The sequence below is a fragment of the Eucalyptus grandis genome, chromosome 11, assembly GCF_016545825.1.
Source record: "Eucalyptus grandis isolate ANBG69807.140 chromosome 11, ASM1654582v1, whole genome shotgun sequence".
Taxonomy (NCBI): domain Eukaryota; kingdom Viridiplantae; phylum Streptophyta; class Magnoliopsida; order Myrtales; family Myrtaceae; genus Eucalyptus; species Eucalyptus grandis.
In genome coordinates, this window is record NC_052622.1 from 43669939 (window position 1) to 43697016 (window position 27078).

General features: G+C 41.1%; 4 protein-coding genes across 6 annotated transcripts; 3 read left to right on the forward strand and 1 right to left on the reverse strand.

Annotated features, from left to right (window-relative positions):
- The first annotated feature begins 1686 nt into the window (after positions 1 to 1686).
- Positions 1687 to 8970, forward strand: LOC104425838 (outer envelope protein 64, chloroplastic). 2 transcript variants are annotated; one of them, XM_010038652.3, is made up of 14 exons: positions 1687 to 1707; positions 1824 to 2036; positions 2568 to 2720; positions 2913 to 3037; positions 3328 to 3453; positions 3910 to 4092; positions 4181 to 4325; positions 4501 to 4669; positions 5790 to 5924; positions 6134 to 6334; positions 6799 to 6926; positions 7021 to 7072; positions 7807 to 7876; positions 8442 to 8970. In XM_010038652.3, the coding sequence occupies exons 2-14, from the start codon at positions 1834 to 1836 to the stop codon at positions 8522 to 8524; spliced, it is 1773 nt and encodes a 590-aa protein (XP_010036954.2). In that variant the 5' UTR covers positions 1687 to 1707; positions 1824 to 1833; the 3' UTR covers positions 8525 to 8970. The 2 variants fall into 2 exon arrangements, with proteins under 2 accessions (XP_010036954.2, XP_010036953.2); XM_010038651.3 differs by lacking the exon at positions 1687 to 1707 and having other exon boundaries at positions 1759 to 2036.
- On the reverse strand, positions 4508 to 13096 carry LOC104425839 (homologous recombination OB-fold protein). Of its 2 annotated transcripts, XR_721739.3 has the most exons (8): positions 12556 to 13096; positions 12325 to 12407; positions 11773 to 11835; positions 11566 to 11667; positions 11304 to 11369; positions 10951 to 11026; positions 10299 to 10841; positions 4508 to 4837 (listed from the first exon to the last, which is right to left on the reverse strand). XR_721739.3 is itself a non-coding variant. In XM_010038654.3 (7 exons), the coding sequence occupies exons 1-7, from the start codon at positions 13043 to 13045 to the stop codon at positions 10384 to 10386; spliced, it is 1338 nt and encodes a 445-aa protein (XP_010036956.2). In that variant the 5' UTR covers positions 13046 to 13096; the 3' UTR covers positions 10078 to 10383. The 2 variants fall into 2 exon arrangements, 1 of the variants encoding a protein (XP_010036956.2); XM_010038654.3 differs by lacking the exon at positions 4508 to 4837 and having other exon boundaries at positions 10078 to 10841.
- A 1203-nt stretch (positions 13097 to 14299) lies between these two features.
- LOC104425837 (protein C2-DOMAIN ABA-RELATED 4) lies at positions 14300 to 16228 on the forward strand. The gene is made up of 3 exons (XM_010038650.3): positions 14300 to 14507; positions 14822 to 14917; positions 15831 to 16228. Exons 1-3 carry the CDS (start codon positions 14352 to 14354, stop codon positions 16119 to 16121), a joined length of 543 nt encoding a protein of 180 aa, XP_010036952.1. The 5' UTR covers positions 14300 to 14351; the 3' UTR covers positions 16122 to 16228.
- A 5675-nt stretch (positions 16229 to 21903) lies between these two features.
- LOC104425836 (auxin efflux carrier component 1) lies at positions 21904 to 26142 on the forward strand. The gene is made up of 6 exons (XM_010038649.3): positions 21904 to 23321; positions 23415 to 23649; positions 23833 to 23918; positions 24638 to 24795; positions 25448 to 25524; positions 25649 to 26142. Exons 1-6 carry the CDS (start codon positions 22148 to 22150, stop codon positions 25713 to 25715), a joined length of 1797 nt encoding a protein of 598 aa, XP_010036951.1. The 5' UTR covers positions 21904 to 22147; the 3' UTR covers positions 25716 to 26142.
- Positions 26143 to 27078: the final 936 nt, after the last annotated feature.

Sequence of the window (27078 nt, forward strand, 5' to 3'; positions counted from 1 at the left end):
GAACGCTGGAATTGCATTATTAGATACTGGATTAGAATACTAACATGCTTGTATTGGTACTGTCCAAACCACTTTGAATGTTGAAACAGTCTTTGTGATTCTGTATCTAAACAAATTGAATAACACGTAATAGTTGGCCGATGAACTAGTTTAGGATTTTATTCTTCGTTTGTCTCGGTTATACAATTTTTGTATTTTTTATGGTATTAATCAGATTTAATGGATGGTATATTTATTACAAATGTACCAGTTTATGATTTTTGGCTATCATATAAATTAGTTAGGGATAAATTTGTCACAAATGTACCGATTTATGATTTTTTATAATCAGTCGAGGTAAATTTGCTATAAATATATGAGTTTGAGATTTTTCATAGTTAAAAAAATTAATTCGAGGTAAATTTGTCGGTACTAACTTAGGATTTTTTAGGATATTAATCTAATTATTTATTCTCCATCTCATACGGTGCTCCTTGGGATATCTCACTAACTCGAGTGGGGAGCCGAGAGTCTCCAATCGAAGAACGAACCCTAAATTGGGCATTGGACGCGAACCGCGGTGCCAAAAGCGGGAGCCGCACGGGTCCAATCCAGGTGCGTTTGGGAAGACTTTTGGGGAAAGTCTTTAGGAAAATCAAAGACCTTTGAGTTGAAGGTGTTTCTAAAATGCAAACTGTGTTTGGTAAATTGTAATTTAAAAGCCCTTTGTGAAGTAGCTTTGAGCAAAATAGTGTTTGGGAGATAAATGACTTTTGTAAAAAAAAAAAAAAATTATCAAAAAAATAAAAAAATGAAACCCAAGGGGGGCGGCATCCGGCGGCCGGCGGCGACCCTCGCCGACCTCCGGCGACCTCGGATCTGGGCCGGCGAGGTCGCGGCGTCGCGCCACGCCGTTGCAACCTCCCGGCGACCCCCATCCGGGCCCGCGAGGTCTTGCGACGCCGTCGCGACCTCCGGCGACCCGGGATCCGGGGGCGGCGAGATCGCGCGACGCCGTCGCGACCTCGGCGACCCGGATCTGGGGGGCGGCAAGGTTGCGCGACGCCGTCGCGACCTTCGGCGACCCGGATGCAGGGCGCAAGGCGCGCGCGTCGCGCGACGTCACCGGACCTTCGAGAACGGTCCGTTGGCCGTCGCGAGGCTACGCAACCCTCGCCGGAGGTCGGGGGACCTCGGCGAGGGCCGCGCCCGAGTCGCACGATCTCGGCGAGGGTCGGGCACCGTGTCGCGCGACCCCGATCGGCGTCGCCAACGCTACGCAACCCTCGCCCGAGGTCACGCGATCTCGGCGAGGGCCGCGCCGGTCGCGCGACCTCGCCGGTGGTCGCGCGACTCGAGCAAGCTGCCGCCGGCGCCACCTCGACGGAGAAGATGAGCCCGACCCGAGCAATGCGGCGGTGCCACCCTCGACGGAGAAGATGAACGGTACTCCTCGCAAGGGCAAAACACGGGAAAACAAAATGTTCGTAAGGATAATTTTGGAAAGAAAAAAAAAGACTCGAGCGGGCATGCCGAAAAGCCGAAAGCCCAAGGCGGGTCCTCCCCTGCCTTGGGCTTTCAGCCTTCACAAGGCTGGCCTTCTCCAAATGGGGCTTCAAATGTTTTTGCCAAACACCCCACTTTAGCCTAAACATCTTTAGGGGCTCAAAGATACTTGGCAAAGTGGTTGCCAAACGCAGCCCAAGTCCCCTCCTCTCCACCGCCTAGGTTTCCCCTTTGCCAACTTCTTACATCATCGTTTTTACTCTACTTCCTCCTCCATTTGGTTCCTTCTTCTACTCAACATCGACTTATCCCCTCTCTCTCTCTCTCTCTCTCTCTAGCTGGGCGGACATGGCCTCGCAGTCGGCCAATCTGTGGGTGCTCCTGGGGCTGGGCATCGCCGGGATTGTGCTGATGACGAGGAAGCTGAAGCGCGCCGTCCGGGAAGACTTGGGCGCCTTCGTCCGCAAGCTCCAGCTCCTCCCCCCTCCGCAGCCCGCCCCTCCCAAAGCCCCTCACCCCCTCACCGGCCTCTCCTTCGCCGCCTCCGACGTGTACGTGCCTCCTCCCTCTCCCGCTCCTCGCTCTTCTTTTCGTCGTCCGTCCTCGTTTCCGTGCCTTGCTGGAGGAATCCCGTTTCGCTGATTGTCGACGATCGTTCTCTTTTCGTTCCCCGAGCGCTTTTCGCTGGGGCGGACTTGAAAGTCGAGTCCTTTTGCGGTTGCGGAGCGGATTGCGTAATGATGTTACGGAAGTTTCGTACTTTCGGAGTCGGAATTGCGTGTTTTTATCTGAATGTTTCGATAACCAGTCGCGTCCTTTTGCTTGTGTGCCTTTTGTCTTCATTCGATAGTTCCGAGTAGAGTTGCTGACTGAACTTGTTTGCCTAGTATTGATGGACGCTTGAGAGAGGGAAAGAGTGTCAATTGATTGCTCGGTCTAGTAGCTTTTTTTTCCCTCTTCCTCGTTGGGATGGGAAGTTGGGAACTGGCATTTCATCATTCTGCTCTCTGCGAATATTTGTATTCAATGCGGCGAAGTGAAATTGACTCAGCCTGCTTTTATAAAATTTCTTATTCCTGCAGATTTGATATCGAGGGATATGTGACGGGGTTTGGCCATCCTGACTGGGAGAAGACGCATGAAGCGGCTGCTCGAACATCGACAGTTGTGTCCACTCTCGTTGAAGGAGGTGCTACTTGTGTTGGGCAAACTGTTGTTGACGAATTGGCATTTAGGTATGAACCCTTTCAATCATTCGACTGTTACCATCTTCTAAATATGTGCTGTTGAATATGATCCCCGCATGGTCCAAGGGACTCGCACATGTAGTTTTCTATGCTAGTTCATTGAGTAAAAGACTCTTTTTTTTTCCCCTGAATATCTTTTTGCCAACTTAATTACCTTGCCTCATGCCTATTGTTTCCCAGTATAAATGGACAAAATAAGCATTACGGTACACCCACAAATCCTGCAGTGACTGCACGGGTACCCGGTGGGTCCTGCAGTGGAGCTGCTGTGTCTGTCGCTGCTAATCTTGTTGACTTCTCTTTAGGTAAGGATATACTGAATCTTATTGATGGCTTGCATCCGCCTTTCCACTTGTTAGTCTTCCACAGGGGCATTTGCTCTTTTTAAGCCTGATACCATTCACTCTTTTCTCGTTTAATCTGGCAATTGGTTTCAGTAACAAATGCGGGAGTGATTAGCAAAAACCAGTCAGAAGTTTGAATTGTTTAAGATAGGCATGCGTGCTTATGCTGTAAAAAATGTTTTGCTGAAAAATTGATTCGGAAAATGCAACCTGTAGGATAAGTTTCATCAAATGCTTCTTGGTCATTGCAGGTATTGATACTATAGGTGGTGTGAGAGTGCCAGCAGCATATTGCGACATCATAGGCTTCAGATCCTCACATGGCACAATTTCGAACATGGGAGTTCTACCAGTCTCGACAAGTTTGGATACAGTGGGTATGTGTGTACTTGTGTTGATAATTACAAATTGTGCGTATACCTACATTTGATGTCCATGGTACCAGCATATACGACTTTTTTTTATGGAGAGAACTCATACATGACTATGCACTTGGGAACTAAAGAGTGGGAATGTCTTATTCTTTTCAATGAGTTGCCCTACCTAAGAGAAAGGCTGGAGCATTGGTTAGGGAGACAACATATGTTGATTATATTCTATTGTAAAGACATGTGTGACCGCAAGAAAGCTGAACTGCAGCATTCACTTTTTCTATACACCTGAATTGAAGGATATTAGAGTGGTTTGCTTTCCCCGGAGCATTGTTCATGTATAAATTATTTTTGGTTGTAAAAGTAATGAGATTGTGAAAATCTCTCTCTCTCTCTCTCTCTCTCTCTCTCTCTCAAATTCATTGGCTCATTGTTGGCACTACTGTGAAATTGCTATTGCAGGATGGTTTGCGAAGGATCCTTCTATTCTGCGCCGAGTTGGCCATGTGCTGCTGCAAGTTCCATTTGCAGTTCAACGTAATCCAAGACAGATGATAATAGCTGATGATTGTTTTCAGTTGTTAAAGATTTCTGTAGACAGGGTTGTTCAGGTGGTTGTTAAAGCAACAGAAAAGCTGTATGGAAGTGAGTCCACTGGAAGAATGGTTCAAGTTCCTCTTGATTCATTGATTTTTTTTTCCTCCACAAATTTTAATAAGTTCATACTTCTTAGGGCAAATTTTGAAGCATGAAAATCTGGAGTCATATTTCAATTCCAAAGTTCCAAGCTTGAAAGCATCTCCTGCCAAGAAGACTAATGGTGATTTGAAAAGATCTTCTATTAGAGATCTCGCAGACGTTGCTATGTTTGTTCAAAGGTAAGTTTTATTCATGGGGGTGTGGGTTCGTATTGTGTTTGAGTTGAATTCCTTTTTGGCATCTGTGGGAACCATGTAGATTCACAGTGTGAGACCAACTTGTCCTTGCATTGCCAATTTATGAAATGTTATTAGTTTAAGTACCTAAACTTAGTAGGCCCTTTCTGTAACACAGGCATGAATTCATTACTAATCATGAAGAATGGATTCATTCTGCAAATCCTGTTCTGGATGCTGTCATCTCAAAACAGTTGCATAACATGCCACAGACAGCAGAAGTGGACATTGAAAATTGCAGATTAATTAGGAATGAAATGCGATCAGCTATCAACTCGCTGTTGAAGGTGAGTGCTTACATGCTTGAAACATGAAGAATTGAATGCATGGAAATTGCATAACTGTCATCACTTGTATTTTCTGGTAGATGACTCAGCCTGCTGCTGTGGACTCTGAACTGTCAAAATAAATAGAGCATACTGCATGTTGTTTCCATTTACTTCGTGTTCATCAGCCTGTCATTCAGATTCAAGCAGCATAAATAAGTTTAGTTCTTTTGTTATCTATTATATAAATTTTTTGCCATTTTGTATGATTTTTTTTTTTGGTGTAAATGATAGGGAATGTAAAATGTACATAAAATTGACTTCACCAATCTTGTATAATCTTTTCCCTCCTTTTTCCCTCCATCGAACATGATTGTGCTTTTAGAATCCTTTTTCCTCCCTCATGGTCCTACCAAACTATGTGTAAGTGTTTGGCGAAGAGTGAGTTTAGAGACTGCCTTCATATTTGAATGCCGCCATATGTAAAAATCACATTCCGTTACTTATTTCTATCCTAGAAAATAGCACCTTTAGATATCTGCATGTTTAAGTATCAAAGTCGCTTCTGTTATAAGTCTGCATGTTAAAGAATTGATATATTTAGGCCATTAAACAATGAATTTTTGTCAGGTGAAGGAGCTTTGTACCTTTTAATCTGCCTATTGTTAATAGGACACAATTTAATTCATCTTTCTTATAGCTATCTAAAATTCCTGAGATTTTTACCTTTTCTCTATATAGGCAGAAAAATCCTTTCTTCACCATAGATGTGTATGATAATTCATTGGACCGATTCTCAAGTACTTGAAATGCACATTCAAATGCATGAGCCTTCAACATTGGGGTTTGCATGGAGTCAAATTATAATGCATACAGCTTTACTTTTGCTGTATGAAAAGCTGCTTTTTTGACATGCACCAGTTATCTATTTTAAGCAAATGGGCATCCTTATATTTATGCTGATCCTTTGTCTTATACCTTGTGATTCCTAATTTCCATCCATCTCCTGTTTGGCTATTGAAAAACTCACTAGGCTATTGTAATTCACAGAGCATAAATGAGCTTTTCTTTTAGCAATAACAATTCTATAGCATTTGTTTGCTTTAATTCTTTCTTTTGTGATTTCTTCATTATTGTAAAGGATGATGGAATTCTGGTTATTCCTACCGTTGCTGACCCTCCTCCAAAACTTGGGGGGAAAGAGCTGCAATCTGAAGACTACCAGAGCCGCGCTTTTAGTTTGTTGAGTATTGCCAGCGTATCTGGCTGCTGTCAGGTTCTCTCTCTCTCTCTCTCTCTCTCTCTCTCTCTCTCTCTGTGCTCAGCTAAGGACCACACTACATCACGTACAATGTCTGACCCTAAAGAATGTTATTTGGCAAGTTATTTCTATATTTAGTTGGCTTCTATTGGAAAGATTGCTTTGAAATAGTCGTATACTATTTAGTATGCTTAAACCTTCTCTCCATCGTTTTTCTCGTTCAGGTCTCAGTACCTGTGGGATTTCATGACAAGTGTCCTGTCTCTGTGTCTCTCATAGCAAGGAATGGGGGGGATCGATTTTTATTGGACACAGTTAATGCCATGTATGCAACCTTGCAAGAACAGGCTGACATAGCCAGCAAGTCAAAACTGACAAAAGATGCTGTTACACGGGAAGACTCAGCTGAAATTGCAAAAGAGAAGGTCGGTTCAAGTTTTCTTTTTTCCCTTCATTACAACTTTTGAGGGGATTGTGAGAAATGCGAGAGTGAGGTTGTCTCCAATCATGAGCGAAAGATACTGTTGAATCAATGCTTCTTCTTGCTAAGGATAGAGGCAAGGGAAAAGGAAAATGAACAGTAAAGATGTCAACCCAAAGGGTTTTATATATGACTTCTGGTTATTTATTTGAGTAACTGTGAGCGAGTTTTGTTGTGCAATTTTTCTCTCTTCTTGAGATTGTTGGAACAATTGAGTACTGGAAATTTTGGGTGATGATGCAATATGTATAAAAAAACATATTGGTTCATATGTTTGCTTAATATTAAGTTCACATTTATTTTATTGCAATAGAGAAAGATGACTAAAATACTCTACTCTGATGTGAATCTACATTTGTGCCTCCTGTTTTTCATTTTGAATCTGACCATCTTTTGTATCTTCTCTAGGGAAACCAAGCCTTTAAAGAAAAACAGTGGCAGAAGGCAATTAGTTTTTATACAGAAGCTATCAAGCTAAGTGGCAATAATGCTACATATTACAGTAACAGAGCAGCAGCATATCTAGAACTCGGAAGGTACCATCATGGTTGATGTTAGAGCTTTGATATGTATATATCATGTCTTAGGATACTGATGTTCTGGTAATATTTTTTATTCTCTGATTTTCAGTTTTCTTCAAGCTGAGGCAGATTCTACAAAAGCCATCAGTCTTGATAAAAAGGTAACGTTCTTCTTGAGAACAGTCAAGTGTAAAGCTCAGTGATAACGTCTTAGGCCCTGCTTTTCATGTTTCTGTTAGAATGATGAGAGATGCAGTGTTCCCAAGATGTAGTTGTGGAAGATGCAAGATGAATGAATGAGTTGGAACACTGGTGTGCTATTGATCTCTGTGTTTTATCTAAGGGGTTGGTGAGTTTCTTTATATGGCATCTTAGAGAAAACTTTTTCCCCCTCCTTTTACCTGGAATAGGAAATTCCAAGGATGGTTCTTAACATCAGAATGGTAGTTCCTCCTAGGCGGTTTTGATGCAAGCTTGTCCTTTAAATTGGTTGTCTTGTGGAGCATGGGTCCCTTTATTCTGGTGCTGGGAGTCTGGATCTTTCCGAACAGCCACAGCAGGATGAAGGATAAGCAGTTATAATGTGGACCAACTTGCATAGTCTCTGGTGACGTATATAATGGAAAATAGAAATTATTATTGTTACTTTGCACATGACATCATTTTTGCGAGCAGTAAGGTTTCTAGCAAACGGAGATCCTGGAGTTTTATTTCCTGTATAAATTTGGACACGATCAAATTTTCTTGATCCTGAGACTTTTCTATATTTCTTTCCCTTCTTGTGGGTGTGAATGCTTGTGGAGATCTTACTAAGATGGACAAGTACTTTTCTGGTTGCATATTGAAGAGTCTTATAAAAAGTCCCTGAGTTTTGGGTTATTTCTAAAATCTCCAGAACATAAAGGCCTACTTACGACGAGGCACAGCCAGAGAGATGCTTGGCTACTACAAGGAGGCAATTGAAGGTAAGCAATGGATCTCACGAGGTTCTATTTGTATTGCCGATTTAATCTAAATGCTAAGTAATGTTTGGTAGCCATTAGCTACAGACTGAGTAAAAACCCTGGAAATGCAGGCTGTTATTTGGACTGACGTGTTAGTCTAAATAATTTTGTCAATCTAAAAGGCAAAAATTTAGTGTAAAATAGGCAAAAGTTTAGTGTAAAATAACATTTACTTAAGGGGAAATATTGGATTGTAGATCTTAGAGGAATATAACATGTGATTGAATGGGTAGTTTTGTTACTTGGACCAAGTAATTTCCTCATTTTGCAGCAAAAAGAAAAGAAAAGAGAAGAATAGGCCACTTTTTAACATAATAGCTGGTTCATGCCAAGTGGTTTGGATAGTCTATTAGGATTATAGAAAAAACTGAATGTTGATTCACTCTAGTCAAATGCTCAATACTGTTTGAATGACAAGAGTACACTATGGGGCATCTTACTAGCTAATTTTTGACGTTGTGGCACTTCTCAGTTGTTTATCTCTGGTCCTGATGACTAAAGGTTTCTTCCCCTTTGCTGTCTGCAGACTTTGACCATGCGCTGGTTCTCGAACCAACAAACAAAAGAGCATCACTTTCTGCTGAGCGATTGAGGAAGTTGTTTCTGTAGTCTTAAACTGGTCTGGCCAAGCTTCTGGGATTTTTGACGTGAGGTTCTTATCTCGCATCCTGCACCAGTTCTATTTTGCATCGAGGAATCCAATTTGCTGATACAGCCACCCGCATGCATGGTTCATGGGTTAATCTTTGAATGCCAACATTCTATCCAGCGTGATAGGTAAGGAAAGATGAGAACCATTTTTTCACCCTGATGGTAGAGTCAAGAGGTCAAAAGAGGATATACGTTCTTGAATTCCGGCTCAGCAGGTCTTGTTCATGTCGAGCCAATTTGTATGTATGGTCCAATTTTGTTTCGGTTTATATATACTACATTGGAGTTCGTAATTCGAGCTGTGAGGCAAGATCTTTGTTTGCTCATATCATTAATTCTTACCCTGTCAAAATGGGTCTTGTATCTAAATTTGTATAAATTGGTCACCTATGAGTCACTTTAAATCTGAGGACTTGACCTTAATAGGTCCTAAAATAAAAGGCCCCAAGTAAATGGGTAAAGTGCATTGCGTTTTGTGATCATAGGATAGATGGGACCAATCTGAATGCAGAACATAAAGTTGTGATCATAGGTATAATTAGCCATCTTTATGTGTATGTTCAAAGTTGACGCGGGGAAATACAAAAGTGATATTCAGAGCTTTTCCTAGGTTATAAAATTAAAAAAACGTATATTAATCGCCAGATATATGTTGCCAACCAAACTATTGAGATTAACGTCTTGAATTTGAATGTGAATGATCAAAGAGTCGGAACTTGTTTCATGATTTATGGATGGGCCGGAACCTTAATATTACTCGAAACTACACCTATTTCATGATTTATGATGACCGAGTCGGACCTTCATCACTACCTTCATGCCTTGTCTATGTCTTGACCCCCGACTTTCATCACTACCTTCAATGGACCAGTTTATGGGACCGCTTATTTGTTAATGACAACAATTTGAAGAGGAAAATATTTAGGTATGAGTTGTTAAATTTGTGTTGCATAAAATAGATCAATTTGAATTAGACCATACCCATCCATTGACAGGCCTACTTCTCATAATTATTATTGAACAGCTTTGCCTCGTTTTGCTAATTAACTTCGTGTCTTCTGTCTTCACTGCATCTTAATTATAATTACCCAGACGGATGCCTCCACGTTTGGCACACGCCTCTTTTAAGATCTTCACAAGCAGCCTTGTTTTCCTCCTTTTCTGTTCTTCTTCTTCCGATTAATGCATCGTCCAAAATTTAGAATAAATTTCAATTGTTTTAAAGGTGGATTTTCTTTTGACTCTGCCGAGAGTATCTAATCTTATAACCCCAGTCATGAATTTATTTGCTCTAAGGAGACAGATGAGTTCACTCGGGAGGCGAAATGAATCAGCACAATCGAATCTGTAATTCCGAGTTGCTGTACCTATCCTATTGTCAGAAAATCTGACTGAAGCATATGATTTGTCTGAGCATTAAGTTTCTCAAGGAACCGTCCGCCTTCCAATGTTGACGATCATCCTAGAAATAATCATCTAATTGAAAAGCTTTCGTTTGAATAGCTTCGAGATTTTCATCTTAAAGATGTGCATAATTTCTATCTTTAGACGTGACAAAGTGACTCTGTGTTTTCACCTAAATGACCAGAAAGCAGGCGTAGGCCATATAAAAGTGAGTGATGTGTTGATGGATTCATCTGGATTAGGAAAAATGAAGTGATGCTCAACATTGAAAAGGGATACCAGGGTAAGGGTTAAAAACAAAAAGAGCAAACAAAAATCTTCAACTCACCGAAGAAGCAATTCATGCTGTCCAGTCCATTGCCATGTTGTAAGCCAAGCACAACTCATCCAAGGATCTTTAAGTTTGTTCATCGTCACTCGCAATCCATGAGCTCCTCTAGTTGTTCATCAGTCCACTGCAGGAGTGAAGTTCTCAAACTAAGCTGCTGCTGCTTCTGCTTCCTCATTCGATCTACACTAATGCCATCTTTATCGTCAGAAACTTCTGCAATGCCCGACCTTGTGTCATTGCGCTCAATGTTTTCTGATGTAGAACAATCCATAGTCTCACCACCCCTAGCTGCCCTAAATTGGCTTATCTCATCATGTGCTGCTGGTGATGGTTCGTTAACCATAGAAATGTCACGGTTTCTGCTAGTTTGGTCGCTGCAAGAGTCGGTCCCTTGTACCCCTCCAGCCTGTTCGTACTGTGGACAATGAACTGTTCTCTCTTTCGTATTAGTAGCTTGCTTTAAACTACTCAAGATTCCCTCTATTCTCCCACTTAACTGGGACGATGCTTTCTCTTGCATGCTGGATTTCTCCCGAATCTCTGCCAACCCAAGCCTTAATCAGTAAAACAATGGATGTATTAAAATGCTTCAAGAACTTAAGAGGAAGTATTGTGTCTACCAATAGAGCATATAAGACTGAAGAACTACCCAAACTGGAAGAACATTCTTTAGCTGGAAGAGAACAATTCTCTTTTGATGGAGGTCCACTGTCCTTAGAGATGACCTGCAGGAATTTCTTTTTTTGTCTAAGTTTTTGAAGAATTGCAGAATCAATTTTCACAAGGTCTTTCGAACTTGTCAATTCAGACTGAAAGTTTGTTGTCAGTAAATAAGATAGTTGAGATCCAGAAAGCACTCTCCCCAAGGGTCCACAATCTACCACGAGAACTGAGTGGCAATAGCCAGGGTATATAGTAGTGATTCATGACATAAAACAAAATCATATTAACAAAATGCTTACTATGCCATATAGATTCTAAACACTTGCTGAGTTACCATACCTTTATGATGTTGTTCAAAGTTATGTTGAGATAGCAAGTGCAGCGTGAAGGTGAAAACACCGCAACCTGAAACAAAGCACCTCTATGAGCTCCTTAGCAGAATAATCAGAAATATACAAATTAAAGAAACTCAAGAAGCAAAAAGCTCCATCTAACTACCATATATTGAAGCACATAATAAGTGATTGTCATGCAATCAAGAAAATCAAATAATATAATAGTAACACCAGTTTAAATTTTTCGATGGTGTGAATCATAGAACCTTCTGAAGAATTAAAACTGAACCAACAGATATCTCCTTCCCAAAATCCTTCTCTTGCAGAACTTTGCGATGAATAGTAGCATCCACTGTACCTGTTGGATCCTGAAATATTTAACATCACATTCATAAGTTCTATATATTCTGCCTGGAAGCCGTCCCGAGTACACTGGAAAGCAGATCAATGTAAGTAGTATGAACTGGGTATACCTTAAGTGTCACCATCATATCACCAAGGCCATTTGGAGTGCAAGATTTGACAATTGCAACAACCTAGTCATATCCAAACGACAATCAGACAAATGGTGATTCCAACTTGTTAAAGAATTAGCCAAATGTTACTTGACTCGGCTGTCTGTAAATCTTCCTCTCCACAATACATGAAAGGAATGGTGGCAGTCTGTTTGAAATTTCTTATTTTCATTTTTCACCAGAAATCAAAAGACCAGCTTCCTTAGTACTTTCAAATTTTCTAGTACATTTTACCAAGAAATGAACTTTCCATTTCAAGTTCTAAATTCTGAGATTTGCTTTGCTTTGGGACTGGGATCGGGTGGGTGTGTTTCCTGTATCCTATCATGGCCCAAGTTTGACATAGTCAGATTCTTCTACTCCATTTGTTAAAATAAGCCAGTAGCCAAATCAAATAAATTGTCAAATAGCTATTCCTTGCTCCGTTTTCCTCCATCATGATTGCATTTATCAAGTCGAAAATCCTAGCATTCATCTCAGCAATTGAAGTTGGATAAAGAATCTGAAGACCTGTGACACTTTATCAGGGACAGTTCCTCTCTTGATGGAGCACAGAGGCGTCCCAATGGCCACTCCATCACCATCCACCAACCCTAACAATAGAATCAACCGGCGAAAGCATTACAATCTCACCATCCAACAATTGAAAAACATAAATCCAAACCCACAAAATCGTCAAACTCACAATCTCAAAAACCGACAGTCAAAAACCCCCTTAACTCGATACCATAACCTCAATACCTTGCCGCCGCACGAATTCCACCGCACAAACCCATGGATCGAGCGTGAAATCGCCATCGTCCTCATCCCCATTCTCCAGAGCCCTCCTTATATACTCCTGCGTAGGAATCGGGGTCGCGTCCTCCTCCTCCTCGCCTCCGGCTATCGGGAACCCCTCCTCCGACCTCCGACCTCTCCGCCGCATCGCCGCCTGAACTGCTCCCGCCGGCCCGGGTATTCTCCGCTCGCCCTTCGCTTCCTCTTCTCTTCCCGGCGGAGATTCGGGAGGAGGGAGAGAGTCCGGGCTCGGGGACCGAGGAGGTAGTTGGGAAGCTAGGGCCGGCGGGCTGGGATGCGGCGACGGGGGTTGGGAGGAGCGGCGAGAGCAGGGCCGGAGAACGGATGAGGAAATCGGGGGATCGGCTAGGGTTTGGCGGCGCTTGGGGGGGCGCCGGAAGCTGGAGAGGTCGGAGTCGTCGACGTCGAGCGCTTCCCACGGCTCCTCCTCCATCGATCGCCTCCTTCCGTCGAGCTCCGACGAGGAGACGATGGGGTTTACATCGTCAGGTAAAGGATCGTGCAGAAAGCGCGGGAAAGGGACCATCTATATTCGGCCTATTTTCACAAAGGTCCCTAACTTTGCACGGTTTTGTCCATTTTAGCCCTTAATTTTGAAACTTGTACAAAAGATGCACCAACTTTAGGTTTTTGTATCAATTTCAGGCACTGTAGTTAGTTCTTGGGAGAGAATCACACGACCGGTTCATAAACTTTAATCCAATATATCAAGCGATCCCTGAACTTTTAATTTGTTTAATATAGTCTTTAATCTTTTAATATATATTCAATGTAGTCCGTAATGTTGTTCTTAAACTTGAATTTATGGAATAATAATAATAAACATTTTCACATAATTCATAAACTATATTAAACATGTCAAAAGTATAGTAATTACATTAAACAAATTCAAAATTCAAAAATTACATTATATATTGAGTTAAAGTTCAAGGATTACATTGTGCAAATTAAAAATTCAGGGATTATATGGAAGTGAATGATAAACATAACTATAAAAACATTTTATCATATTTCAATCTACTAATTCATATATATATATAATTTAAGGAAAAAGACGAAGAAAGAGAGATACATAAGTATAATTGCTTGTCTGAATATTGGAAACAGTGCTATATATAGTTATTAGATAAAGTGTTGTCTTATATCTAATAGTATGAAGTAGATGAAACTGGACAATTTGATTTGATAACATGTTCAACAAAAAACCAAATATAGCAATCGTCTGCTTCGCGCTTCATGACTTCCAATCAAACTGTATTTCCACTCAAAACACACAAGAAAATGTCATCCGATCGTTCCTCTTCTTCTCTTCCAGGAATTTCGGTCCTCCTCTCTCTCCTCTCTCTTTCTCTGTCTGGTGAAATTTATGAGGGAAATGTACAGCCATTTCCCCCATTGTTAAGCCTGCTCAACCCACCTCAAGAACAAGGGTGGGTGGTGTTTGTCTTCCCCGACGAACCCTCAAGAAACAGCCAACTTCGATCGCACCTTAAAGGTATACAATTCCTTGCTTACATGGGAAATATATTTTTTTTTGAAAAAAGAAAAAGAAAAAAGAATATCAAGGTAGAGAAAAGCTTTCATCAGTTTTCAGATTTCCCGTTATATCTTATGTATCTTGATGATTTCAGTTTGACCCCCACATCAAAAAGATTCAGTGGTTTTTAGCGCTCTTTTGCAGGGAGATTCTTGGGAAGCGTGTGAGGAAGGGTAGAGAGAGAGAGAGAGAGAAAGAGAGAATGTCGTCGTCCCCAACAACACCACCTTCCTCTAGAACATCTTTCATGGAGACCTTGTTGGGTCTCCTCAGAATTCGCGTAAAGAGGGGTATTAATCTCGCCGTTCGAGATGTTCGCACCAGCGACCCTTACATCGTCATCAAGATGAGTAAACAGGTGCTGTCATCGTTGTGTTTCCCTCTTCTTTTCTTAATCTCACGTTTTGAATTGCATTCCATTGCAACGCCAATTATGTTCGAGCGAATAAGGTAGTATCATCGTTAACCTGTTGTAAATTAACATGTCAGAAAGTAATTTTGTTCGGTGTGATAGGTTAAGAAAGATGAGAATTTGTATGGGAATGCATGGCCTGAATGCGAAGCAGAAGGCTTGTGATTTGAGTAGTTCGCTTCATTTTGTGCGAATGCATTCATTCTTTTGTTATCGATGACCTCTATTTATCTGGACTGAAGGAAAATGTTCCCATGCAGAAACTGAAAACTCGAGTAATCAAGAAGGATGTTAATCCAGAGTGGAATGAAGATCTCACGCTCTCTGTTTCAGATCCTGATATTCCTATCAAACTGGTAAGACCCAAGGCTAGTGGCTTCAAATTACATTGCACGAGACCGGTTTTCTCAGCATTTCAAAGGTTTTGATAACTTGCATATGTTGCCTTTTGTTGATTTATTGTTTAAAAGACATGAACTCATGGTTGTTTAAACTTTTAATTACCAATGAAATGTGGCTGGGAACAGATAGAGTAGTCAATTTGCCTTTCCCTTTTTGGATATGTTGCTCTTATTCACATGAGACTCGATGTGATCAGGTTTTTGACACGATATGAGGACACCTGCGAACAGCTATGGACAAACACATCTGCATTATTTCTTATCTGAATACTCCAGGGGCACGAGCATAGAGGCCTGGTCATCTGCATCTTTTTACGCATGCTTCTCCATTTTGTTATATAATGTTGATAAGAGCAAACACATATGATGAAAGAATCCGTATGAATCTTCACTAGATGATCAGTTTGGTTTGCACCGCAGTCTTAAGAGATAGAACCAAGTTGTTCTGACAAATGAAATATGCAACTTCAAGAAACATGTTGATGCCATCAAAAGAACCTCATCGGACAGCATAACTTTTGATACATCCTTGCGTCTTTCTTTTTCTATGTTTGAGAATTAGGCATTTGCTGTGCTCTTCTTTTAATGTTGTAATGATGAATATCTACTAGTCAGGTTCGCATGAAACGCCGTAAGAACAATACCTTGTGGGTCAAATAATCTTGTAATGCTACCAAAAATCTGTTACCTCCTTGACCCCCGTTGCAGTTCTTAAAGATCCATACTTTCTTCCTCGCTTTGAAAGTTGACGGAAGTTGAACAACAGGATTCGATGCGTTGAGCTGCATAAGAGTGGTCTGCAGGACATGTTGGAGTCTATGTCGGTTATGGCCTAATCCATCTCTCATTTTTCTGCCTGATTTTTCAGACGGTTTACGATCACGACACGTTCAGCAAGGACGACAAAATGGGGGATGCGGAGTTTGACATCAAAGCATTCATAGATGCCCTGAGGATGGATTTGCAAGGTCTCCCGAGCGGCACCATAATATCCAGAGTACAGCCGGGTAGGACTAACTGCCTCTCCGAAGAGAGCAGCATCGTATGGAGCGAAGGAAGGATCGTCCAGGACATGTGTCTCAGACTTAAAAACGTCGAATGCGGAGAGGTGGAAATCCAGTTGCAGTGGATCGACCTTCCCGGTGCCCGGGGTCTATAGAGAGATTCTTGACGGACATACTATTTTGAGGTGAGGTTCAAGCGTTGGACCGCCCCGCGTCCACTTGTAATTGGATCTCAACGATAAATTATTTTGCAGTAACTCATAGAAAGGCCAAAAAAGGGCAGCCCTTGTATGTACTTGATTTTGTAACCCGCATCTGCATAATAGCAGGAACGAGAATCACTTATCAGAAAATAGCGAAAATGAAAATTCGAACACCTTTTGCTTCTCCGTCCAAACACAGCGTCCGTCTTTCCATCATTTGCCGGACAAGGAAGAGTTTGCCATTAGGTTCTGCTTTTCTGTTTTATTCAAGGGATGAACTTTGAACATTTATTTGGTCCGAATGTGCCATCGAGACGCTATTAGAACCTTGTGACCCAGTAAGGGGGCTCAGACGGATCTTCGGTTATGAAAAAAACAAAAAGCTTTGAACATTTATGACAAGGTTAACACCCCTTTTCTTTTACTGGTGGTAAAGGAACGAGATCGATATTTCGCACGATTCCCTGCTTGCATTGTCTGTGTTCTCGCGGCATTCCATCTAGTCATGTGATCACATATCAGACATTGAATCTCGGGTGCCGATGAATGACTCATCTCTCTCCCTCTCTCCCGTCGCAAATTCTCAACTTATTCACTTCTATCTCTCATCAAGAACTATTCACTTCTATCTCTCATCAAGAACTCTCCATCTCTTGCTCCCTCAATTCATCGTGCTCATCACGGCCCCAATCACCGGAGTTGCCATCTAAAATCACGCTCTAAAGTCGCCGCAGCTTATATGACCATTTATTCTTAAAGCTAATGATCCTAAACTGGTTTTATATGGAGAAGCTCCCGAAAATCGCCGTAGCTTTTGGACAAAGGAAAGAAAAAGGAGGGAGAACTCTACATGCCTTGTCTCCTTAGCTTTACTATTAAGAAACTCCAACCTTTCAACAGCAACACGTGTGCATGGCCGGAATGAAAAGACAATAGCACGTGTGAGGAACAAAATATTGGCTGTCCTCAGCCCACATTCGTCCTCGTGCTTTGACAACAAAGGGCCCTTTTCCCCCTAACGTAATAGGGTTGGTTACATGAATTCTCGTATTACATCAGGCTTTGTTTATGTTGGCTTCCACGCATGCGCTACGCAGGCAATTACTTTTATGCACTTTTGTATGAAATATAGCCTTCTTAATTTCACATCTGGAACTACCTTTTACACTTTGGATTGTAGAAGTGGTACAGTAAACATCCATACAATCATTTGTTAAGAATAGTCTGACTCAAAATGACACATTTACTTTGTTTTGATCAATTTTTATGTAATACAAATCTAGTGACTCATAACAAACTAAACTCATAGTTAACCCAACCCATATTGCTGAAACATTTATATATTTAATCAATTTAAGAAAATTTATACTCAAATTGAGGTGAGAGAATAGAATGAGCCAGCACAATGTGGAGTGAGGGAGAAAAAAGTGAAAAACGAGTCATAGAAATGGGTCGGGTCTAAGTAAATTGTGGAACTATTTAATACACATATTAAACCCATAAAGTTGGGTCTAAACCTATTTATGGGTCATTCGCTGAATATAATTAAACATGCAATTTTGGAACGTGAGAGCGTATTTGGAATATGGAAGTGGACGCAGTAGAGTGGTGGTGATTAGTGTACCCATTTGTATTGAAACTAATTTATGGGGGGGAATGGCAATATCTATATTATCAAGCCAAAGTGGCCAAAGTAGTGGCGATTAGTGTACCCGCTTGTAGCGAAACTAATTTGTGGAGGAAACCGGCAATGTCTATATTATTGAGTCAAAGTGGACATTGTCTCACTTGTTTGTTTTCCAAAATTATGCATGCATAAAAAAGTAAAGACTATCCTCTTTCTTTATCAAGTCACCGCCCAATTCACACATATTTAATAACGATCTATTACACATCCACTCAATTAGATAAATACTCGATTCCTTAAAAAAAAATGAATCATTTCTCTTTATACATTGAACCACCCGCAATCAAGCACCCACATAGCACTTGTACTCAAAAATTCAATTATTTTCAACACAAATAGAAAAAATTCAAATTCTTATTCTATTTAATGAATATCTTTCTAATTTTAGTGCGTAATTTACCATGAAAGCCATGATAATTTGTCGCATTTCGCTTTATTATAGGACCATTATAGTCATTTTGGAGGCGAACATCCACCGGCCAAAAGATCTGCCCTAATTTGCCAGTAGTATCTCTGTTTGTACTATTGAGCGAATGCGTATATTCCAAGCACTCAAATCTCATTTGAAGATTAAGAATCGATTGGGGGAATGTGCCACCACCTTTTCATAAACAGAAGAGCCCCTAGCAACATGCCAAACGAAAACCTTTATAGAAATCCCCAAGCCATGGAACTCACAAAAAGATTGGGGTTTGGTGTGGTTTGGCAAAAGAGATAAGGTAAACAAAGAGCCGGGAGAACCCTAAAGAAAAAGTTAAAACTGAGATCAAGTTCATGGCCCTTCATACTCTTTGAAGACCACGAAACCCCCCTCTTGCAATCTGTGCAAGTAAACAAGAAGGGAGTGGGGGAGGGGTTGGGCGTGGGGATGGTGCTATTGTCTAGGGTTTTGAATTCCAAGAGGGTTTGTGAACCTGACACGCCAATCTTTGTCTCCTTTCCCCTTCATTCCTCGCCACCCTATACCATCATTAACTTTAATGCACGCTTTCTTGTGGTTTTTATGACTTCTAGGAATATATTTATATTTACATCGTGTATCGTTTCCTTCCTTCCGAGATTTCAGCCAATCATTTCTTGCCATGTCACCTGTTTTCTTTTCAATATTTCAGAAAGCGTGCGTGCCCTACTCTTGAGGCTCGCTAGGGAAGATGGAAGGAACTTTCGTTCCTTCCTCCCATCCTCCCTCGGGTTGGTCATTTGAGAGAAGGGAAATGTTTTATATCTGAAAAGTTCAATGGCTTCACGTGATTACGATAAATTGGTTGGTGACTTTCCCACTTAATTCCGTTAAGATATATGGTATTTGAATAGAAATTATATGGGAAAGCGTATTTTAATTTTACGAACCTATTTGTGCATATCTTATTGTTTATAAACCGATAATTACTAACATCGAAATGTACACTGTCTTGATTGTGAAATACTTAAACGCATCATGTTCATGGGCATAAAATAAAGTAATTCGCGTGCACAAATAGTAAATCCTCATAAAGAACTTTAATGATGAATGACATTATCAGCACAAATAACATCATTCCAACACCTTTAGTATTCCCGGTCTTGCTCCCCTTGATCTTTTGGCAGAAGAGACAATCCTAAGATATTGATTATCGTTGTTAATCATGACGAGACCAAGCTTAATTAAGTCGAATCATTGTTTAGTCCGATTTCATTGACAAATAAGCATGCTGCTAGTGTGTTTAGGGTTAGGCAAAAGTAATTATCTTTTGCCCACCACAGGGGGCGCGAGGGCGAAAGGAGTCAGCATATACTGCGGAGCGAAAGTAGGGCTTTTGCCAAAAGGCAAAGAAAGTTATTGCAAACTTTTTTCGTGGGACAAATAAACATTATCAATTGAGAATATTTGCTCTGTCTGATGTTGATTAAGACCCCTTAATTAGATTGCTAAACAAGATACGGCAGCCTCAATTATTCACGAAAAAAAGAGGACTACATAGCTAGTGCTCCGTACCACCACCACTTTAAATCTGAACTCAAGAATTAGTGCAAATTGCACTATAAATGATTTGGGGTTTAAATATAGCATAATGAACCTTTATTGAGCACTACAAAGAAAAATTAAGAATTACCCAAGATCAGATTTATAGGGTTTAATTATCAAATAACCAATTGGAGACTAATGCCTAGTTTTGTATCGCCGTCATTGTAGATGGGTGGGGTTCAAAGAAATTGGAATTTGATTAAAGAAATTGAATGGGGTTCGTGAAATTGAAATCCACGAACAAGGAGGTGGGGTTTTCTCGAAGGCTTAGAGGTCAGCCATTCACATCATTCGCCTAGGCTCGAAGCGAGGGACGATAGGCCTTTTCGGCAATGTCTCCTGATTGAGGCAATTAGTCCAATATTGAGGCTGCTGAGCATATCTCTCAGCTCCTCCTCATCGTTTGGTCGAAGTCCACCATGCACCATACGCCTACCTCGATAGAGATATAAGATCAAATAAGGTAAAATGACGTGTAGGAGACATTATCACACGCACCTGATGTATGCATTTGCATCCATTTAGACCATTTAATTCAACCGATTCCGAGTCTGTGAATTATGTAGTGGAATGGGGCAAAGTTAATCGATGTCGCCAATTCATGATTCCCTTATGTCATTCCCGACAAGCTTCGTGAATGGCCTTGTTTTTTTTCTTCAAGAGACACGCTCAAGATTGGACAATCGAAAACGCATCAATTGCCCAAAAGCAAATGAGGACTTTGTGAGCTTAACAGGACATGTTGAATGGTCCATTTCATTTATTTGCCCGAAATCCTGAGCGCAATTCTTAATTTCTATGGTCAATATTTCTAGTAGCCATGATTATCCCTATAAGATGCATAATTTTCACCCCGTGCTCTTGCTTCTTTTACTTCCGTTAGGGTTATAGATTTTTATAGATTGACTTACTCTATTCTTTCTGCTTTCGCTTCTTCTTTTTTATTTTAGTTTTTTTCCCCTAAAAGTTTACTTTTATTGCACTTTTCTAGCTCCAATTCCAAAACGTGTCCTTGCATTCCAAAAGCAATATGAATCGGACGCTTACATGGAAATTACAGCAGTTCACGAGTCTTACTCATGAGAAAGATGTGAAAGAGAAATGGAAATTTTCCTTTAAAAAAGGTATAGCTTTATGTTTGGTCATACATACCATGTCTACATATATGTCGCATTTATTTGATTATCTGACAGATTGTCATGACAAATTTACAAATGTTTCTAAATGTGTTGCCTGACTACTTTCATCGCTTCAACTAATTCTTCCACAGGGTAATTAGAAAATCAAGCTTTAAAAGATAGAGCAAATTTCCTCTCAAGGAGTGACAGTTTCGACTGGCCAAAGAAAAGTAATGAACTGAGCCATTCATCGTTTAGAAAATCTGTAAAACAGAAAAGGAAATGGTCCCTGTTGTACTTTATGCATGGCGAATGAATCCATCCGCAATATTCTCTTCTCAATCGAATCTTTTTTCTCTAAACTTTTTGCTGCCAATTGGTCCATTGACAGCAAAAATGGACACTTCGAAAAAAAAATACAAAATTGATGATAGCCTTTTTCCTTTTGTTAGCAAAAGTTTAGCAGGAAGGGAGATTACCCCATACCAAGATCGGATTTACAAATCTTATATAAAAGGGGACTGTAGATAGTGAAGTTCGAATCTAAGCGTGATATGCAGAATGTTCGTACATCACTAGCTGAGCCGACCCACTAAAAAGTTGATATATCAAATCGTGTTGTCCATTAGAATGATGACTTATATTCAAATACGCAACTAGAATTTATCAGTTTACTTGCTGCAAACCAAATACGTAAATTCATCTCATATTCCTAGCATTATTTTATTGAAAAATACCCTTTTTACCTCGAATCCAAACAAAGCTCAAAACAAATAGGAAAACAAAAAAACAAAAACGAGATAATTAAATAAAATAAGTAAACTCTGGAGCATGCTTTGGGGACTGCGAGTGCAAGCTTGCTTTGCAACTCTCAAAGCTTTAGAGGATACTGCAACCCAAAAAATATAGGGCAAAGAAAAAGGGAATAAAAAGAGGGGGAGACTCTGCACTATTCTCTGCCTTATTACTCCCAAAGCTCAAGAACCAAAACACATGCTCTCTCCCACTTTTCAAGTCACTCCTCATCATCACTACCACCACCACCACCACCACCAACGTCTCCTTCTCCTTCTCCTCCTCCCTCTTCATCTCTTCTCTTCCAAGCCCATTTCGCAGACCCCTCCATTGATCCCTCAGTCGATCTCAGGGTGCTAACTGAGCAGCAGAGATGATCACGGGAACCGACTTCTACCACGTGATGACCGCCATGGTTCCACTCTACGTGGCCATGATCTTGGCCTATGGCTCGGTCAAGTGGTGGAAGATCTTCACCCCGGACCAGTGCTCCGGCATCAACCGGTTCGTGGCCTTGTTCGCGGTCCCTCTCCTCTCCTTCCACTTCATCTCCACTAATGACCCTTACACCATGAACTTCAAGTTCATCGCAGCGGACACGCTGCAAAAAATCGTCGTCTTGGCAGTCCTCTTCGTGTGGGCTAAGGTGAGCAAGAGAGGCTCATTGGATTGGACTATCACGCTGTTCTCTCTGTCGACTCTGCCCAACACGCTGGTCATGGGCATTCCTTTGCTCCAGGGCATGTATGGGGAGTACTCCGGGAGCCTCATGGTCCAGATTGTGGTGCTTCAGTGCATCATCTGGTACACTCTGATGCTCTTCATGTTCGAGTACCGAGGTGCAAAAATACTCATCTCCGAGCAGTTCCCGGACATGGCAGGGTCGATAGTATCGATCCATGTCGACTCCGACATCATGTCGTTGGATGGAAGACAGCCCTTGGAGACAGAGGCCGAGGTCAAGGAAGACGGCAAGCTCCATGTGACAGTGAGGAGGTCCAATGCTTCAAGGTCAGACATCTTCTCAAGGAGGTCCCAAGGCCTGTCCTCGACCACCCCTAGGCCATCGAACCTTACCAATGCAGAAATTTACTCGCTCCAGTCCTCGAGGAACCCCACCCCAAGAGGGTCCAGCTTCAACCACACCGACTTCTATTCCATGATGGCCGGCCAACGGAGCTCCAACTTTGGCTCGGCCGACGTCTACGGGCTCTCGGCATCGCGTGGCCCCACGCCGAGGCCATCAAATTATGAGGAAGACGGTGGGAACAAGCCGAGGTTCCACTACCATGGCCAGGGTGGCGGTGCTCACTACCCAGCCCCAAACCCGGGAATGTTCTCGCCAAAGAGTGGCGGAGGCGGCGGTAATAATGTGAAGAAGCCTAATGGCCAGGCTCAAAAGGGTGAGGATGGTGGGAAGGATTTGCACATGTTTGTCTGGAGCTCGAGTGCTTCCCCAGTTTCTGATGTGTTCGGAAATAACAACCATGATCAGTTCGGACCTAATGAATCAAAGGACGTGAGGCTGGCTGTTTCTCCTGGTAAAGGTAAATGAAAGCTTCATTAATTAAGTTTAGAAACCTTTTTCATTCTTCGGTGCATCTTGACAAACAGTTCCTGTGTCTTTGCGAATGATGCAGTGGAGAATCACGGAGAGAACCAAGAAGAGTACATGGAGAGGAACGAGTTCAGCTTCGGCAACAGAGAGAACGTGACCCACGAGGCTGAGAAGGTGGATGATGGGAAGCCCAAGGCAATGCCTCCGAGCAGTGTAATGACCAGGCTCATCCTCATCATGGTATGGAGGAAGCTCATCAGGAACCCCAACACATACTCGAGCTTGATTGGCCTCACTTGGTCCTTGGTCTCATTCAGGTCATTTCATTCTCTCTCTTCTTCACTACAATAGCACATTTCTTTTTCTGTTTCCTTTTGGGATATTTTCAGTTTTGTTGCTTGCTGTTCTTTTCCTTCTTTTGTTTGTTTTTGTTTTTGTTTTTTTTTTTGGGGTTCTAAAATTCTAAGACCTGCATTAAATGGGGTTTCATTTACTTTCAGGTGGCATTTGGTGATGCCTGCAATTATAGCAAAGTCCATCGCAATACTGTCAGATGCGGGACTTGGCATGGCCATGTTCAGTCTTGGTCAGTACTTATATATAACAGCACACTCAGTACTTCTTGCCACATAAATTCTCTCTTAACAGCTTTCTTTTCTCTTCTTTTCATTTTATTTCACTTTATTAGCATTACCTCATTATTAAATTATTTGGAGAAAGGAAAAACAAGCGCACACACTGAAATCATTGACCAAATGCTGCTGCTATCTTTACTCGCTAGACACACTCAGCACAAAACACATTGTACTTTACTTTAGCCAAGTTCAGATCTGGCTTAGGTGGAAAATCCTTCTCAACTCAAGTGAATTTAATTCAGTTCTTGAACTCAAGTTGACGAGGTAGACTGAACTTCAATTTGACAGGTTGATGAACCGCATAATTTTTAACCATCTCAATTATCTGTTTAAGTAAAACAAACGTCCGAATGGTAAAACGCCCGACTGCTCGATTTGGGTGTAGGCTCGAATGGGCTACAAGGATGGTTTTTCTTCTTGACCAATCAAGAACAAACAACATTCGAGTAGAGATTGACTACGGGACTAGGCTTATACACACCTTGATGTTGCTTGACGTGTGCCCAAATACTAAAAGTGGGTGTGTGATGAATAGAAAGGCGGTGTGATCTTCTTTATATATATAATATTTATTTATTTATAAGATGGTGGAGGTGGTTATGATGAAAGGTGTGAGTGTAGTGTCATCAAGTTCTGATCTTTCATTCGGTGATGTGATTTAAATTTGCAGGGCTGTTCATGGCATTGCAACCGAGGATAATAGCATGTGGGAATTCTGTAGCAGCTTTTGCGATGGCCGTGAGATTCCTCACAGGCCCAGCTGTCATGGCTGCTGCCTCCATCGCTGTTGGCCTCAAAGGAGACCTCTTGCACATTGCCATTGTCCAAGTACTCTCTCTCTCTCTCTCTCTCTCTCTCTCTCTCTCTCTCTCTCTCTCCTGCTTCCTTCTGACACTACCAATCCTACTTCACTAGATATAAGCTCCAAAACTGGTGCTTTTTGCTGTTCTTTGTAATTGTTTTTGCTTGCTTATTGAGCTAGCTAGATGGAAAAGCTCCAAAAACTACAATGCCACCCTAAAAATTGAAGCTTTAGTTGCAGATAAGCTTTTTTAGTAGTTTTTGCCTTTTCTTGTCTGCCATATTTGGTGTTTTCTCATTCAAGTAGCAGAGCTCGACCCCATCATCTGCAGTTTGCATTTGAGGTTTTCTTGTTGGAGAGGGATTATAAATTAATGGTTTTTGCCAATAGCAAAGTTCTTGCTGGACATGGGAAAATGACAAGCAAAACCAAACAAGAGGGGATCTTTCTTTTTCTTTTCTTTTCTTTGCCAAAATTTTATTTGGGAGAAAATAAATGAAGGGTTTTTTTTGGGAAATTATAAAAGCAACGAGTCACGTCTGTCATAATTATTCCTAGTCCACTTAGCAGCTTTTTCAAAATTATGACTGAAAAAGCAAAACCCTAAAAAACTAAAAGAAATCTGGGGCAATAATTAACATTAATTTTTTTTTTTACTGCTTTGAAAAAAAATTGCAGGCAGCTCTTCCACAAGGGATTGTCCCCTTCGTCTTTGCCAAAGAGTACAGCGTGCACCCGGACATTCTGAGCACAGCGTAAGTACTCAATAAAAAAAATTCATCAAAGCCTTTAATTAAGCACTAAATTTTTTTCTTTAATAATCTATTCTAAGTTCTAAATTTTGATTTGCTGTTTTGGCTTGTGTCCCCAAAATTTCAGGGTCATATTCGGGATGTTAATTGCTTTGCCCATAACGCTCGTCTACTACATATTGCTGGGCATATGAAGTGGAGCAGATTGGACATGGTGGGATGGTGACCATCCATGGGAAGTTCGATGTGGCCATGTTGGGTTCCATGGAGGATATGGCAAATTCAGGAATTAGTGGGGGAGAAGGGAGGGCAGAAGGGGGAAGATAGAATGCTTAATGTTTAAATGCGTTAAAAAGGGGAAGTTGTATAATCATGATCTTGGTAGTCAAAGGTAGGTTGAAAGAAAATGTGGGTTGATTGCTTAGATCACTGTAATTTTTCCTTGATTTTCCATTTTGCATGCAGACAAAAAAAGGGAATTAGAAAAATTTTAAAAAAAAAAAAAGAGAGGGAGAAAATCGATTAAGAAAAGTAGGCGATGTGATGATGATGCTCCTGATGTTTTTACACTTGGATAATTACTGCTGGAGCGGCGAGACTTTCCCTCTCTTTTCCCATTCACTTTGCTTAATTTTGGTTAGCCATCAAGGCCAAAGGAGGATAAGCATGAACGGCTCTTTTTCTTAGGCCTTGTCTTTTTCTCTTTGGATTACACCCTTTTGACCCTTTAATCCATTAGAGACCTAAAGAAGATTTTCATAATTACGACGACATGAAATGAAATCGCGACCATTGTAAGTTTTTGTAATCACAACTCATTTGTCTTAAGACACTCGGAATAAAGTATATGTCAAAAGATCACTTTATTCTCTTGCTTGGAAAGTTAGACGACGGTCAATGGAGTGAAAATCGAGTAAAAATGATATCTTGGGGTCCACGCTCACCAATTACCCTCAGACAAGGTGAATTTGAATAAGAAAATGTGAATTTGAAGAAACATTTAGGCTAATTGGTTTGCCAACAAAGGCCAAACGAGGATAAGGATGAGTGATTTCTTTCTAAAGCCTTTTTTTTTTTTTTTGTATTAGAATATATTGACCCTTTAGGCTTTTAGTTTTGATCCTTTAGAGGATATCCTTAATTATGGCAGACATGGACCTGATTGATCGCCACTATATGAATTTTCAATCATGTGTGTTGGATAATCCCAAGATACTCTAGAGAAAGTATGAAAAGATGCGATTATTCTTTTTCATTGAGAAAGTGAAAAGATGTTGATAGAGTAAAAATCAAGTGAAAATAATCTCTCAGTTCCACGCTCACCACCGATCACCCCCACACAAGAGGTGAATTTGAATACAAAGCAAATTATATCTTTCCTACTACTTGATGAAGTAGCTCCCACGTTTAGGCCTTGAGAGTTATTGATGGTCATTTGAATTATCAAAATCCAGCATTGACACGAAATGCATCGTGGATTCTCTCCATTCACTGTGAAAGCGCTTTCCATGTGATGAAAAATGAGCATTAACAATTGAGAACGAGGAGCCGTGCATC

Bases quoted from the DNA above. Each gene is read 5' to 3' on its own strand.
- LOC104425838 (XM_010038652.3), top strand. From the start codon at position 1,834: ATGGCCTCGCAGTCGGCCAATCTGTGGGTGCTCCTGGGGCTGGGCATC. The intron at 4,326-4,500 runs GTAAGTTTTATT...TCTGTAACACAG, and splicing joins GTTGCTATGTTTGTTCAAAG to GCATGAATTCATTACTAATC. The intron at 7,877-8,441 runs GTAAGCAATGGA...TGCTGTCTGCAG, and splicing joins CTACAAGGAGGCAATTGAAG to ACTTTGACCATGCGCTGGTT.
- LOC104425839 (XM_010038654.3), bottom strand. From the start codon at position 13,045: ATGGAGGAGGAGCCGTGGGAAGCGCTCGACGTCGACGACTCCGACCTC. The intron at 11,836-12,324 runs GTCTTCAGATTC...GGATATGACTAG, and splicing joins TCCCTGATAAAGTGTCACAG to GTTGTTGCAATTGTCAAATC. The intron at 11,370-11,565 runs GTTCTATGATTC...GCTTTGTTTCAG, and splicing joins CAGTTTTAATTCTTCAGAAG to GTTGCGGTGTTTTCACCTTC.
- LOC104425837 (XM_010038650.3), top strand. From the start codon at position 14,352: ATGTCGTCGTCCCCAACAACACCACCTTCCTCTAGAACATCTTTCATG. The intron at 14,508-14,821 runs GTGCTGTCATCG...GTTCCCATGCAG, and splicing joins TCATCAAGATGAGTAAACAG to AAACTGAAAACTCGAGTAAT. The intron at 14,918-15,830 runs GTAAGACCCAAG...CTGATTTTTCAG, and splicing joins CTGATATTCCTATCAAACTG to ACGGTTTACGATCACGACAC.
- LOC104425836 (XM_010038649.3), top strand. From the start codon at position 22,148: ATGATCACGGGAACCGACTTCTACCACGTGATGACCGCCATGGTTCCA. The intron at 23,650-23,832 runs GTCATTTCATTC...ATTTACTTTCAG, and splicing joins TGGTCCTTGGTCTCATTCAG to GTGGCATTTGGTGATGCCTG. The intron at 24,796-25,447 runs GTACTCTCTCTC...AAAAAATTGCAG, and splicing joins TGCACATTGCCATTGTCCAA to GCAGCTCTTCCACAAGGGAT.